This window comes from Lissotriton helveticus, chromosome 5_1 (assembly GCF_964261635.1).
Source record: "Lissotriton helveticus chromosome 5_1, aLisHel1.1, whole genome shotgun sequence".
Classification (NCBI taxonomy): domain Eukaryota; kingdom Metazoa; phylum Chordata; class Amphibia; order Caudata; family Salamandridae; genus Lissotriton; species Lissotriton helveticus.
In genome coordinates this window covers 1,773,564,719-1,773,581,451 of record NC_136065.1, presented here as the reverse complement: position 1 = coordinate 1,773,581,451, position 16,733 = coordinate 1,773,564,719, and the positions used below count along the sequence as shown (strand labels likewise).

Below are 16,733 nucleotides of genomic sequence, written 5' to 3'. Positions count from 1 at the left end.
AGTGTTTGGGTATACCTACAGGTATTTTTAACATCACTCTTCTGGATCCCTGCTTGTCCAGTATTGCTTTATCTAAAAACTCCCATTCCATCTATGGTTGAGTCCACCCGAGTAGTATCACCTTACCCTGGTGTGGATAGGCGGCGATGATGAAGCATGGCACGATAAGTGAGTGAGGCGTCTACTTCAATATCTTTAGATACCCTGACCTTCGCAGATAAAGCTGAGGGAGATTTTCTCATTTTAATCAGATTCCCCTTTTATATTGAAACCAGAGTTCTGAGGGAGAATTCTGAGAGAAGCAGTTGCTTATATGTGTTAAGACTGTATACGGGAGGTTACAAATGACTCGCATTTCTCTCACTCTCTATTGTGTAAAAAAGACCTATATACCTTGGCTTCAGGTAATGGGGATTTTGATCATCCAGTAGGGGATGTTTGGTGGGCAGAACACCCAACAAGGGCAACTAGGTAAGGGAACGCATAGTTGGAGTACACTACACACAGTACTTATATGCTAGCATATATACACTGTTGTAGCATGATGGTGGAATTATTCATTCTTTTCACTGTCCTTATATTGATAATCACTTTCGTGTGCTTCTGTCTATTAACCATTGTGGAGCATATATTTTATACAAGACTCGCTATGGTTCAATAAATATTGAAAACGCCCCATTGCGTATTTCTTGTACATCTTCATGAGTGAACACGAGTGACTGAGCAAAAACGTTCTAGATCTATTGCCGCGATTCCTTGGGGGCTGTGTTGTCATGTTCTGAGATACCCAAACCATTTGTTACCTTTCCTGGTTTAGGGGTACTTATGGTGGCACTGTGAGCTAGCAGGATTAATAAGTCTGACACCATCCAAACGTTTGATGTTTTCTTACAAACAAACAGTTCCTACTGAACAGTGGAAAAGATTTGTTAGCCACAGACGAGAATGCACAATGTCAGCAGTTCTTCGCGTTAGAGTTTCCAAGGCAGCTCTCGATTGGAGACACTTTTTGTCGGGAGTGGAGCTCAGGCCTGTATGCCTTTCCGGCCACAGCACTCCTGCCCAGAGTTCTCAAGAAGATGAGGAACAAGATGGTTCAAGTCACTCTTGTGGCTCAGGATTGGGCATGGAGAGTCTGATATCCCGAGCTGTTGAGCATAGCTATTGCTCTGCCGATCCGGCTGCCCCTTCAGGAGGATGTTCTGTTGCAGCAGCGGGGGAGTGTTCTCCACCCAAAACTGTTAATGCTCCGACTTTCTGCATGCAGATTGAGCTGCAACATTTGACAGCTTTTGACATTCCGTCTGAAGTCTGCAATGTAATTATGGCAGTCAGGCATCCCTCCACCAAAACAGTGTACGTCTGCTGTTGGGGCAAATTTGTGGCATGGTGTGCAGAGAAACAACTTGACCTTCTTTCTGCTCCCCTATCTCAGTTTATTCCGTTTTTTTTATTTCCCTTGCCCAGCAGGGCTCTGCTCTGGGCACTAAGGGACATCTTTCCACAATAACTGCTTTTCTATGGTTGTCTGATAAACCTTCCCTTTTCCAATCCCCTATTGTACATGTTTTTGAAAGGTTTGCAACATATGGTTCCTCTTTCTCCCTTCTTTATGCCTCAGTGGGACTATAATCTGGTACCTGACATTCCTGATGTGTGCTTCCTTTAAGACCTTGCAGAACTGTCCTCTCAGGCTCCTTACCATCAAGGCGGTCTTCCTAGTGGCCATAACATCTGCCTATAGAGTCAGTGAGCTTCAGGCCTTGTTATCCAAGCCCCCTTACCTGAACATCTACCCAGACAAACTGGTGCTTCGTACAAGGGCTTCTTTTCTTCCAAAAGTGGTTACTCCATTTCACGTAGACCAAACCATCACTCTGCCTACATTTTATGTTCCGCCTCATCACTCCAAGGATGAGGAGCAACTTCACCATCTGGACCCAAAAAGAGCATTGGCATTCTACCTGGAACACACACAAGAATTCCGGGTGGACGACCAACACTTCGTGGGGTATGTCGGAACAAAGAAAGGACGGGCAGTGCAGAAGCAGACCATCTCCCGATGGATTATGCTCTATATAAAAAGCAACCCCCTGAGGATTTACGTGTTCAACACCAGAGCTAAAGCTTCCACCACTGCGTTAGCACACTGGGTTTCGGTCCTTGACATCTGTCAGGCGACAATGTCAGGTTCCTTGCACACGTTTGCCAAACAGTACTGCCTAGACAGTTAGGTTCATAGGCATGGGCATTTTGACCATTTGGACCTGCAGGACTTTGAGTAAAATTGGTCAGACCCACCCCCAAAGAGGTATTACTTGGGTATCTATTCTAAGGTATGGAATCTGTGGGTAGTAGTTTCTATAAAATGAACAAGTTCTTACCTTCAGTAACACCTTATGTGCCAGAAACTCTAGCTATCTGCAGATTCCATATCAACCCACAAAACCTCTGCACTCTGCAAATGGATTTCTAGGGACAGGGCTTCCCCTTTTCAGGGCCTTAGTTTTGGTCAGTATACTCTGTGGTTTTGCGCTTCTGGTGTGGAAAGTTGCAAAAAGTAACTAATGCAGCATGCCTGGGTGGTGCCTATATAGGCCCCACAAACGGAATTTATGTGCAGACGACACTACACAGAACCAAACGCTTCCACCTACCGGCACGCAGGGTACTGCTCACAAATATTTTCTGAAACCAGGCTTACTCCTGGGGATAATTCGAAGGTAAGGAATGTGCGTCTTGGTAGAGTCTCTACCAGATAAGGCATTACCGAAGGTAAGTAACTTGTTCGATTGCACAAAACAAATATAATACTAATGTGAATGAAGATTCTGTGTTTATTGAGTAATGAGGAGTTTGATTTTATTAGAGGATATAATGAGCAGAAGATTGCTTTAGAAGAAATAAAGGAAAAAGAGGAAGTTGAGCTCTCAGGTGTACGTCCTCAATTGAAAGTGGAACAGGAAAGAAAAGGTGAGAAGTGTACGGAAAGGTGTTATCCTAAGAAATAAGGGAAAATAGAATTTGTAAGTGAAAGTGTGTGTGATAAATCTTATGAGGTTAATGGAGATTTCTTTTGTCTGTAGGGGAACTTGTTAGGAGGGGGAATTGATTACATTTGTGGAAGGACTGCTTATTTTAACCTACCAAGAAATTGGGTGAGTTTATTTTTGATGAGTTAGATGAAGAACATAGCATGAAAAAAGTAAAACAAGGTTTTGGGCATGTGCTTTTAAATAATTTAGGAGCAATGATTCTTCCAATGGGTGTAGCCATGATTTAAATGAAAATTAGACTATTGTCTAAAGTAGTGCATAGACTTGCTGTAGATACAGCAGGATCTTTTGAATTAATGACTGTAGAAATGGTAGCAATTAGAGCAATGGTTATGCCTAACCAGCTTGCCTTGGACATTCTCCCAGGCGAAAGAAGACGGAGTTTGTAAAGTAATTAAAGCAAGGAGGTGTTGTACTCACATACCTGATTATAGTGGCGAAATTAATTATTTTATTACTAACATAACTAATTTGACTACATATCAAACATTAATATAATAATTTTCCTCTTCTGCCCTCCACAAATACCGTTTGTTGCATTGCTCATCGTAAAAGATGTAGACCGTTACGACTCATCTCCATCTGAAACAATAGCTACTTCTCTAATTAGCCCCCTATCTTATTCCATAGCACTTTCACTGACTGCTCCAAGTACCCAACTCTCCTCAAAGACTATCTACCATATATCCTCCCCAAACGTATCCAATTTCCACTCTCTACTGAATCCTTCTCTACAATCTCTCTCGCCAATAATTTCTTATCCATTCTAAACCTGGGATAGCCCTGCTCCATCTATTTGACACACTTGCATATAGACAACGTTGCCATACCAGCCTGAGAAACTGTAGAAACAGTCAAGTGATAGCCACTCAGTCATCATCTAACTATACAAAGTTTATGTAAACCAATACACCAACCGTCTACACCTCTGCTGCCTCTCTGACAAGAGACAGCCTACTATGCACCTGCTGTTGCCGTGCTGTTAGAGCAATTGCTAGGACAACTCCAAAGAGTGAAAAAGAACTGCTACGCTCTATTTTCTACATCACCTGCCTGACAGTCCAGAGTAATCACCTTAGCAACTACTGGCCAAGAAACTACACCTCCTTACTAACACCATCTACAGCCACACCAGAAAGAGCAATCGCCTAGAGATGAGCTGACCCCTGGCATATGAGACTTCTGAGCATGGACCACTGCAGTCCCTTCTTCTTAACATCTGCAGCCTCACCGGCTAGAGGAATCTCTAAAATGAATCAGCTTATCAGTGAATGCTCAAACTTCTTGTTGCCCTTGCCAGGCCGATAATCTTTTTGGTACAGAAATGCAAACTCTGGAACACACTCCCTAAGAAAATAAGGATTATCAGCAATCACCTAGAATTTGTAAGAACAATACCGATCCAGCTGTTTGCTGCAATCCTACATTTCAAATTTTTTCACTATATTCTTTATGAAATAGTACTCTGCAGCATACATGCTACAACACAATTTGAACACTCTGCCTCTCTTCACCCTCAACATGTCTTCCATATACAGCACAGAAACCAGCATCCTTGAACCAGGCACGATAAATGGAGTAGGTACTTACTCATACACTAAATAAATGCTTTGGGAGGTTGCAAGAGGTGGGAATGCTCCATATATAACTGTACCTTTCATCCTTTTCATGCTAGTTTTGATGTCCTTCTGGCACCTGTTGTAGGCCTCTTCTAGGAGATAGATCTGTTCTTCTTTGGTGATAACGTCATCTGTGTCCACCTGTCCGAAATAAGAATCACATGTGCTTTAGATGTCACTGAAGTTGTATTTCTACGACCTCATTATGAGTTGACTTGGTATATGCCTGGTAGCTCCGCCCCCACATTTAACTCATATTTGGAGTACCAGTAATTCTGGCAGAGGGGTGGGACAGACGCCTGTTTAGAAATGAGGAATTACAAAGAGAATCGGTAATTCAGGTTCCCCCAGTAATTCTTATCTTATCTGACATTAGGCCATATGTATGAAGCTGTTTTGCGATCGCAAACACTGCAATTCGCAAAAAACAGTGTTTTCGGTCGCAAAACACAGCTACGCTATGTATGAGAGACATCCTGATCGCAAAATTGCTAAGCGCTAAATTAGCGATGAGCAATTTTTTATACAAATGGAATCTGCGAATATTCGCAAACTGCTGAACCACAATTGCAAAAATCGCAATTATGGACTTCTCAATTTGCAAATTCGCTAAACGGAATGTATGAAAAAATCGCTATTTGCGAATTCCTGTAAATTGCAAAATTGCTAATCGGAATTACCACAAAGTCTGAACAGGTGGTAACCAGGTGCAACTTATTTAAAGAGGCCCACAATGCCACCGTATTTTTCCACAATAGCTGGGCTATATGTAATAGCCAGGAGGCTTCGACTCAGAGCTGCTGCACAGAGAAGTAGACGCCAGGAAAGGATTGTTAGAGCACACATTACCCTGTTCCAGCGGACTGAGGAGGAGATCCATATTAACTACAGGCTGGACGAAGAGATCATCCTGGAGCTCAAACCTATACTTGAACACCCCACATGCAGGACCATCCCCACCCATATACAGGTCCTATGCTCACTGCACCTCTTGGCATCAGGGAGCTTTTATGGGGGGATAGCCATAGCAGGAGGGGTCTCACAGAGTGCGCTTTCGTGCTTTTTCCACGCGTTCCTTGATGCAATGGTACAGAGCCTCCATCACCACATCCACTTCCCCAGCACACCACAGGCACTAGACCAGACCAAGCAGGAGTTCTATCAAATTGCACAATTTCCCCACGTCATCGGCTGCATAGATGGGACCCATGTTGCTATATTTCCCCCCTCCCAGAACGAGTATGTGTTCAGGAATCGCAAGTCCTACCATTCCCAGAATATACAGGTGGTGAACAATGCCAAGCATATTATCACTGACATCGTAGCAAAATACCCAGGCAGTACCCACGACTCATTCATCTTCCGCCACAGTGGGATCCACCGTCGACTCACAAATGGGGGGTTTGGTGAGGGCTACCTACTAGGTAATTGCATTGGAAACAAGGACACACTAGTAAAGTACAGCAGTGGCAGGACAGTGTTTAACCTTATTCCTCTCACCCCACAGGTGACAGTGCGTATGCTGTCCGTGACTACATAATGACTCCGTACCTGAATCCTGCCAACGCAGGGGAGCGGAGGTACAACTGTACAGCGACCCACTGTGCCATTGAGCGGACCTTTGGAATACTCAAGAGCCGTTTCCACTGCCTACATAAGAGTGGAGGGGCACTACAATACAGCCCTGAGACATGTTGCAAGATAGTGGTTGCGCGTGCCATGCTGCACAACATCGCCACCAGGAAAGGCATCCCAGTGGAGCTCACCGATTCAGAATCATCAGATGAGGAGGGCCAGCTCCAGGATGCAGGACACCCGGTGTTATTGGTGCGGCTGCCGGGCGCCAAAGGTGAGATGAGATCACACAGAACTATTTCTAGGTGAGAAATGATGACACAATACTATATAGTTATGCAAGACTGTGTTTAATTTGCTTAAGTTCAGGATATATTACGTCACACAGCCTGCGTAGCACACAATGTAGTTATTAATGTCCTGCACATGTTGGACACACAGTGCGAAGAAACAATACTTAACTAACGTCTGTGTGCAATGGGTTAATACACCAATTGCCATTTGGTAGTCAGGGCATCTCAACGTTGGTGCTGACGGCTTGTAGCTTCTCGCCCTGAGTGCACAGTGCCCTCTTCAGTAGCATCTGCAGCCCTGCCATGATGCGCACTACGGCGCCTTCCTGTGGGAGCGGTGGAGTTATGCTGCTCCTGCTTGATTGGGCGTCCTCCTCCAGCGGACTAAGGACTCCTGTTCCAGCAGTGGCAGCTGCCTGCAGCTGGTCCACAGCACATGTGACCTAGACTAGTCCCCTAGCCACGTCCTGGCTGCAGTGTGCCACCTCATGCTGCTGGCTGATGCAGGGCTGTGACAGCACTGAGGTGGCTGAGGCCAGACAGTTGACAGGCCTTGTGTATAAGTCAAGGTGTGTGTGGAGGCGCTGCCTCTACCTGCACCTAGCAGCACAGTCCTCTATTATCTCAGCACAGAGTCCTCCAGGGCACCCGTCAGGCCCCTGAAGCCCACCCTAATTTGCATGTGAATGGATCTTATGCTTTTTCCCTGCAGGCGCTGCACTTCAAGCATGTGCCCCTCAAGCCCTCTGAAGACTGTCTCCTCTCCAGCGGCAGATGCACTTGTGGATGGACGTGCCCTGCGCCTGGATGGTATAGCTGGAATGGGAGTTGAAAGGGATCGAGCTCTGTGTTGTGGCTCAGACTGTCCCTGGACTTGGTGGGCATCATCATCAGTGTCCCGTGTTTCCTCCTCCAGCGGTGGCAATGGTGGCACTGCAATGTGCCGGGGGCATTTTGCAGAGATGTCTGGGCTGCCCTTCTCCTCCTCCTCCACTTGCCCTGACACCTCGGCGCTGTGGGATTCATCCTCCCCTCCGGTCATCAGTCCCTGTGTTTCTGGTGGTGCTGTGGACGTAAATGCACACATTAATTTGGTATCCTGCCTTGCATTTGTCATGCAATAAATTACACTTTTTGTGGTTACATGGGTTCTGACTGTCTGTAGTTTGTCTTTCCATAATGCATTGCTGTGTGTACTTGTGTGCCTGCACTGGACTTGCATTTTTGTTGTGTGCCTGGGTCACTCCTGGGTGTGTGGGAGAAGTAGGGAGGTATCAAGGGTGTAGTGGCATGCTTATTACCTTGTTTTGGGTGTGGGCGGTCAGAGCTGTCAAGGTCTGCCACGCCCCTCACACTCTCCGATGGCAGGGTCCCCTTGACCATTTCCTCAAGTGGTGTGGAAGCAGTGGCAGTGGAGGTCCCACCACCGGTCTTCTTAGCCTCCTCCAGCCTGGCAGCAACCTTTTCCTTTGAGCATGGCGCATGTCATACCAGCATTTTTGCAAATCCTCAATGCTGCGGTGGGTGAAGCCAAAGGAGTTTACCTTCTCCTGTATGTCAGCCCATATCCTTCTTTTGCGTGTCCCTGGCACACTCACAGGGATTTCTTCCAGAAGAGCAGCTCATGGCTCACCACCATCTCCTGCATCAAGACCTCCTGCTCCCTTTCAGAAAACTTGTGTTTTTGCTGTCTTGGTGTTTCCCCCTTCTGCTTGTCCTGGCTCCTCTCACAGTAGCAGTGCAGTGGTGCCTCAACTCTCCTCCCAGCTTCTCACTCTGCTTCTAAAACTCAGGTGCAGCATCGGTAGTCACACTTCCTGGTTGTGATGTCATCAGGCTGCACCTGAATTTCCAATTAGCAGATTTGCGATTCCTTAATTGGGAAATCGCAATATTAGCAAATACACAATAAGGAATCGCTATTTGGGTATTCGCAATGGGAAATGCCAATTTTAGGGAATCGCTATTTATTTGCAAGGTTTAATTTACATACTGATTTGTGATTCTCAAATTGAGATTCGCTAAAAATCGCAATTTGAGAATCGCAAATTTGAACTTTGATACAAATGGCCCATTATACCAAGACTTTTTCAGTGGATGAATTCCCTGAGGCTGCTGATTTAGGATTAAACTTGTAATGGTTATGGACCTGCCAACAGGATTTTGGGCCCTCCAAAGTATTAAAGCGGGGCTCGGAATGAGGCGTAATACTGTGTCCAGATCTGCTTGCGCTTTTTAAACTTTGAGGCCCATGGCTACTCTAAACTGTTATTTCATGTGTACCTTCTATTGTTTTCCTACAGCCCTATTATACAAAGCTCTGCTCAGTTTTTTTCTTTAAAAGCAGCTCTCTGTTTAAAAACATAAAATAAAAAATACAGATATGAATATTAATGTGGATTTGTAAGCTCTTACAGGTTCCAGATCGTCGACAACTACCTCTGACATTTGTAGATAACCACATGTTTTTGAACGCATAACAATATAAGTAGGGCTCACTATTTTATGGTATTTTTTTATAAATCGTATGTAGTCTGTCAATGTTGGTTTTGTGTTCATTGTATCGGTATTTATACATATGTATTTCATGCTTTAATTAATCCAGTCCACAAGCAAGGAGGGAGCTCCAAGCAAGACTGGCGCAAGGCTTGGGGGCAAGCACACCCACAACTGATGTACATTCCGACTGCCTTTTTAAAGAAAAGAAGCAGTGCTCACGAGTTTCAAACCTTGAACTATCTCACAAAGACCAATCCATCATGTGATCTGGTTGCGTATTTATAAATCGTGAATAAAACATTTCCTTTTTTTCAGTTAACATAAGCACAGTTATACATCTTCAAGGTATGGGTACAGTTCAAGATTCATTGACTATGCACACAGGAACACAGAAATCAAAGCCTCATGGAGCAGTAATAACAGTATGCTTCCCTCCAATATTTTCCTTTGTGTTGAAATTGACAAGTAAACTGATTAGATTACAGCTTTTTCTCAGTTATGGCCGTTACTTTCTTACCCCATATTCTGCATGACTGATGCCTGATTCAGTATCACCGGCACCCTCAGTTTCCCCATTTGCGCAGTACACCATCTCTAAACAGAGCACCTACTTCAGTGATGCCAACCCTCTTTAGAGCCATAGAGACTACCCTTTCTTTAACCGTCGGAAGCCAGGTACATCTCTCTAGAGGAATCAGAGGGGAGTATATGAGCACGGCCTCTTGTCTAGCCAGGAGATTTCGCCAGGCTTGTATAGTAGGATTAAGGGAATCCAAATTTCTGTGTCTAATTGGTGTATTAAATTATACTTATTGTAATGTGGTCGGTTTCGCAGCAGCTTTCTCTTTTTTTAAAGTTTTTTATTGACAACACAAGTCGACAAAACATAAGGAGAGTCTTTTTCACATATACAGTAAAAAGAAGTAAAAAAGAGAGATTGATCAAAACATTGATATTAACATATCATTGAAACTCAGTTTAAACTAAATCAAAGATGAGCATCAAATCAAGGTACAGAGTAATAAATCAATATAGCAAGATGTGTTTTTAGCCATAACTAACTTTGGGCCTGAACATTCTATAGACAATAAAGAATAATACTGAGTTTGATTTCAAAAGGAAGTTCCCCAAATTTTATCCAGTTTCATCATTGATCGAACTCCTCTTATTCTGTCTAGTGAGGACTCCATGGTATAAATTTTGTTAACCAGTGACCACCATTCCATTATATGTGGTGGCTTTAAAGATGTCCATGCCCTAGATATAACCAGTCTTGCACATGAAATTAAGATAATTAATAAATCTTTGTATAAACTGTTGGATGATTGCATACCCAGTAGTACCAACGTTACTGATAATGAGGTAAAAATCACTTGTTTTTTATTTTAAATATTTTCAATTCCAGACCAGAACTCAGATAATAATGGGCATGAAAAGAGCATATGTTCAAGGTCTGCTGCCAGCAGACCGCATTTAGGACACTTAGTACGATCGCTTGTTATGTTATTTTGGGACCATTTTGAAATTCTTTGCGGGATGTAGTATAGGAGACATATTGTTTTATATAGTTGAAGCCTCAGACTAGAGGATTGTACCAATTTGTTAATGCTGCTAAATGAAGTAGAGATATTATGTGCGGTTATATTTACACCCAGTCTTGTAGACCATTTCATAGCAAGTTTGGGGCAATCATCAACTTTATATTGATTGAGACACTTATAGCCTACACTAATTAGAGATTTCGTCTTTTCCGAATATAGACATGTCCATATATCCGAGTCGGATACTTCTCTCAAATTCATTTTACGTATAAAAAAATCACGGATTTGTATGTATTTAAACCGCATCTGTTCTGGAAGCTTATATAGCAGCTTAAGTGTCTCAAAATCTAAAAGACCCGCCGTACCATACAAATCCCCTAACGTATTTATGCCAAGATTGGCCCATGCAGATCCTACTCTGTCGCTAAAAATTCCAGGTAGTCCCGGATTGTCCCACAGCGACAACTTGGAATGAAAAAAAGAAGTCCTACCAATGGTCAAGATTAAATTCCATATTCGCACCGCCTCCCTAGCCGTCTTGAACTTAACCCTTTTAAAGTAATTCGAATCATTTACTCTTGCCAGAAATTGATTAGAGTCCATACCTAACATAAATTGATGAAAATAAAATTGATTATTAGAATTAAAGAGACTACGGAGGCGTCCCAAAAAGGTAGCAAAGGAGTATATTCTGAAGTCTTGAAAGTTAAGCCCCCCCTTTATTAAGTGGGAGTTTCAGTAAAGAAATGGATCTTCGAGCCTTTTTATACCCCCAGATGAAACTGCTAAAGATCCCATCCAATTTTTTGAAAAAAGAATTACTAATACATAAAGGAATTTACCTAAATAAATAAAGAAATTTCGTAGAAACTTCATCTTAATAAGGTTAATCCACCCTATAAAATTGAGAGGGATCTTATGCCATTTTTTAAGAAGGGCTGACACTTCCTTCAGTAAAACATCATAATTAAGTTCATTTATATCCCCTTTTTTAGATGAGATTTTCACACCTAAATAAGTAGCAGTCTGACAAGTACCATGAACAGGGACCTGAGGTTTGTAATTCATTATAACCTGAGTTTTGTTTAAATTAAATTTATAGCCAGAGATGACTCCAAAATTATTTGCTTCCTCTGTAATCCCTGATATAGCTTCTACCACATCTGTTGAATACACAGCTAAATTGTCAGCATATGCTGTGAGTTTGAGGATGTTTGTACCAAATTTATAAGGAATAATGCGAGATTGCGACTGGAGAGCATTTATAAATGGCTCCATGGAGAGTGCAAACAATAGAGGTGATAGGGGAGATCCTTGACATGTACCTCTTAAAATTAAAAAGTTAGGAGACAACATGCCAGCATAACCTATTTTCGCATTGGGGTGGTCATACAAAGCCTGTACCCTCCTCAAGTATTGACCCTTGAAGCCATATTCAGTCATTACAGCCCAGAGGTAATCCCACCCCACTCGGTCAAAAGCTTTTTCAGCATCTAATAATACCATTCCGAGTGGAGTGGGATTAGTTGCCGCTACATCAAATGCTGTTATCGCCATATTTACGTGGGCTGTTGTATTCCTACCTATCATAAAGCCATGTTGTTGGGAGTTAACTAATTTTGTCATAAGTGGAGCAAGCCGCATAGCAAAAACTTTAGCATATGCCTTCGCGTCCGCATTAATCAGCGAAATAGGTCTATAAGACCCACCTTCCATTGCTGGTTTATTCTTTTCAGCTGCAGCTTTCTCTATATATAATTGCATGGGCGTGTGAGCTCTAAGCTGCCCTGTAATATAATTCAAGATCTGGGGTGTTGAGGCCTCCCATGGAATATGGTAGAGTGAGAATGTCCCACTTAACTCATGGTTGTTTACCAGTGCAGGCTAGTTTAATCAAAAGCCACCTAATCTTGGTAAATATGTGTACCGGGAGAAGCATGGGAATATTTTGAAAGAGAAATAGGAATCTTGGGAGGGTAACCATTTTCATTAATGAGATCTGCCCCATCAATGAGAGAGGCAATCTGGTCCATCTAGTAATGTCCTCTTCAAGTTTACCAAACGCTTTACCATAATTATCTATGAGTACTACTGCAGGATCGGTGTGTATTTGTATACCCAAATAGCAGACCGAACCCATGGTCCACTGTAATGGGAATTCCAGATGCACTGGTACTGTTGCTGGGGTTAATGGAAAAATTAAGGATTTGGCCCAGTTAATTGTTAGGCAGACAGCTGTCCAAAGCGGACCAGCTCCGTGAGAACTGGTGTGAGGTGTGTCTCAGGGTCCCTGACATATAGGAGCATGTCCTCAATATAGGCTGAAGCAATCAATTGGTAGCCTGGGAAGCGCACTCCTCTATGGCCATGATACTCTCTCAATGCGCACAACAGGGGTTCCGCTAATAATGCGAACAAAAATGACGACAGAGGGCATCCCTGGCGGGTGCCTCTAGACATGGAGGGAGTAGATGTAACTCTATTCCCCAATCTGACTCTTGCAACCGGGGCCTCGTACAATACCTTTATAAGTTGGATAAAGACCTCGCCCACTCCAATGCATCATAATACCGCTTCCATAAACGGTCATTCCACAGAGTCGTGCGCTTTTTCAGCACCCAAAAAGACTGTTGCAGCTTTGACTTCTGGGTTTATATGTTGAACAGTGCCAAAGATGATTCTGAGGTTGAGAGTTAGATTACGTCCAGGGACGAAGCCTTCCTGGTCCGCACCTACTAAAATCGGAATCAGGGGGGCTATCCGGTTACTGATTATTTTAGCAAAGAGTTTTGTGTTCACATTCAAAAGGGACAGGGGTCTGTAGGATAAGTCATTTGGGGGTTTCCATGGCTTGAGAAAGGTGACAATTATAGCCTCTCTAATCGACTGGGGCATCATTTTGTGTTCCGCCATGTCCTCGAATAGAGTGACTACGTGTGGTATAAGTAGGTCTTGATAGGCTTTGGAGGAAGTGACAGTTAGACCGTCAACGCCAGGCGCGGGCACAGCCTTGAGATGTTACCTGTGTGAGTCAGTGAGCCATGTCATCTGGATATGTGCCAGGTAGTCTTTCATAGCTTTATCGTCTTGCATTATTTGACACCTATGTAGGTCTGCATAGTACCTGCTGAATCTATCAGCTATTCCAATTGTGTCGTGAACTAGCCTGCCATCCTCATTCTTAATTTCAATAATAGTTCTAGACTCCCTTATTGGGCGCTGTAAACTCGAAAGTATGGCCCCAGGGTGTTCGCCCTCCCCATATATTCCCGCAGTAGCATATTTACCTATATGTTTGACCTCACTGTCTGCAGTGTCATGTACTCCTCAAGGGCTTGTTTAATGTCGTCTAGTCGCTTATTATCACCAGTCCTTAGGTGATCTTGCTCCTGTTGTGTTATTTCATTCTCTAATCTTGCGAGTCTATCTCAAATGGAGTGTAGAACACTTGCATGCTTTGATATAGCCACCCCCCTTATGTTTACCTTGAAAGCTTCCAAAATTGTCAAGAATCCACATTTGTAATAATAATCCACATTTGTAAAGCGCACAATCACCCGTAAGGGTCTCTAGGCGTTGGGGGCCGTCGGGAAGATTAAGCAAGCTATTGCCCAGAGTCACATGGTGCTGGGCTGACCTGCCGCCGGAGCCAGGGATCGAACCCTGATCCCCAGATTCCAGCGTCAGTCGCCCTGGCCGCGGCGCCACACCTCTCCCTTGAAGTGACTGATCCTATATTATATTATAGTCAAAGAAACGCTCTATAAATGTGGCAATTTTCTGCACAGAAAACTGGATCTAGCAGGGAAAAAGGGGAAACCTCCATGTAAAAGGAGCAAAGCGGTCTGCGGATATTTCAAAATCTAATAGAAACAGGCATGATCAGAGTAGGTCCTTGGGAGAGGCTCACAAGAAGTGACCCGAAGAAAGAGACTTCTAGAAATCAACCAGTAATCTATCCTGGTATGCGTATCATGTGGTGCTGAATAGTGTGTAAATCCTGCAGTGGTGTTAGTGTGCTATCTCCAAACATCCAACAATCCCAACTGATCCATAATGTCTATTATTTGCTCCTGCTGCCGCTGCCATCTAGCCTGACCTTTGGCCTGGTCACGAGTAGAATCTAATATGCGATTGAAGTCCCTACCCCAGATTTGTGGAAGGTCGGATATTTTGAGTAAATGAGATGCTAGCGCATGATAAAACTGTGAGTCTTTGTGATTAGGCTCATAGATATTCACCAGCATCGCATTAAACCCATAATTACAGCATCAGGTGACGACAACCCTACCATTGGGATCAATGTCCATATCCTGCAATGTAAAGCCTGATTTAGGGTTCACCCATGTGAGGACACCCCTGGCATAAGAGGTGAAGCCTGTGGCACGGAATTGCCCTTGTAGTCGTCTTTGGGATAACATCTGATTTTGAGGGGCTAAATGGGTCTCCTGACCCTGCAGCAGCGCCACAGGGTCTGCAGAGCAAGTGAGGTGAGCGAGGTGAGCGGGCGAACGGAACAGAAGCTGAGAGGTGAGAGGTGAGAGGCAGATGGGTGAAGAGACAGAGAGTGGCTGTCGAGCGGGCGCAAGCAAGGAAACCTGCAGAACTTGCCGCACTTCCCCCCCTCCGCGGCTCGGCCCTGCCTTGCTCTGCCCCCCACCGCCAAGTCCTCCAACTCCTCGCACCAAGACCCACCTAACCCCACTAAACTCTGCAGAACCAAAACCACAACCACCTTAGCCGGATGTATGACGTTACAACGCATGCTTTTACATCGCATGCCTTTACAACGTGGTTTTTACATCGCATACCATTACAACGCATAGCGCTTTTGGGTGTTGGATAGTGAATAGTTTAATTTACTATTCCAACTCCAGTCCCCGTGGACACTAGGGAAGGTTATTGGATAGTAAATTAACCTATTCCCTATCCTAGAGCGCCCCCCAGCGCAATGCGTTGTAATGGTTTGCGTTGTAATGACCGCGTTGTAATGGTAGTGCGTTGTAAAAGTTTCGTTGTAAGTGATGTTTCCCACCTTAGCCACCTTGCCAAAAGAGGGAAGGACTTTGCTGGAAAGTCTCCTACAAAGGGTGCTCACAGTCCTCACAGTGATTATTGGTGAAAAGTGCGGCTGCCATTTAGTGGGCGGGCGGGCAGCTGCAGCAGGTGTGCCATTGGAGTCTTGGAGTCTTGCAGAGGCAGCCTGCGACATAGCCTTGTGAGCCCCGTCCAAGCCCTCAATCTTGCTCTAGCCCCCCACCGCCTTATTATAAACTCTATTATAATCATTTCTATTTCTTATTTGCTCAGCTTTGCCCAGCTCTATTCCCATACTGCCACTGACATAGACCCACTTCAGTTCTATCTTTGCTGTCCTACTGCCCACAGCCTATGATTGCCAGCACTAATTCTTCTGGAGCTTTTAGAGCTGCTCGAGCTTGTGTGTCTGCAAAGGGAACTGTACGTTGGAGCGTGGGAGCTCGGTGCTCGGTGTTGTATGAGCGGCGCACCGGTGCATCGGAGCTGTACCCCTCTGGTACTGCTGGCTGGCTGGCTACGGGTTCCTCGGCATAAGGACTAAGACATGACTGCAAAGAAATTGTGCTCTGGTAGATTGTTATGCACAAGATGGTGCAAAAAAACCTAGGTTAATCCCTTAAGGAACAATTCACTTCAATTAAACATCTTGAAAAGTTTTAATACCATTCCTTCCTTTTTTCCCAAAAAAGAAACAAGCTTAAATTCAGCAGGGATGTTGAAGTCTACTCAAGAAGCCCTCGGAGAGGCTAAAGTAGTACCTGGAAAACATTCCCAGCAATATCTATAAAACTGTCTCCCAAAACTGGAGGAACTTGGCCCAGGGATACCCAACATTCGGAATCTAGGGTGGCTGACTCATGCAGGCAAATTTAACCATCCACTACCTTGCTAACAGAATGTCCCAACTCGAAGGGGTATCTCATCTAGTGCCAAAAGTTGGTGAAACCATAATGGAAGATGTTACGCTCCCTGACCTCAACATTAATATAAATCAGTCTTCTAAGATATCTCATACACCTAATCTAGAGTCGTCCAGGATTCATATTCCTGCTACTTCATTTTCCTGCAATTCTCGTGATCCCTCTCAGGATCGTCCCGTTAAAATGCAGC

At 44.1% G+C, this 16,733-nt stretch overlaps 1 protein-coding gene across 1 annotated transcript in view; it reads right to left on the bottom strand.

Annotated features, from left to right (window-relative positions):
* The window catches only part of LOC144752806 (parathyroid hormone/parathyroid hormone-related peptide receptor-like), a 334,785-nt gene that overhangs the window by 255,867 nt on the left and 62,185 nt on the right, over nucleotides 1–16,733 (bottom strand). The window contains exon 3 of the mRNA XM_078640656.1: nucleotides 4,711–4,816. Within this exon, the coding sequence (XP_078496782.1) occupies nucleotides 4,711–4,816 (106 nt within the window). The remainder of the gene's footprint in view (nucleotides 1–4,710; nucleotides 4,817–16,733) is intronic.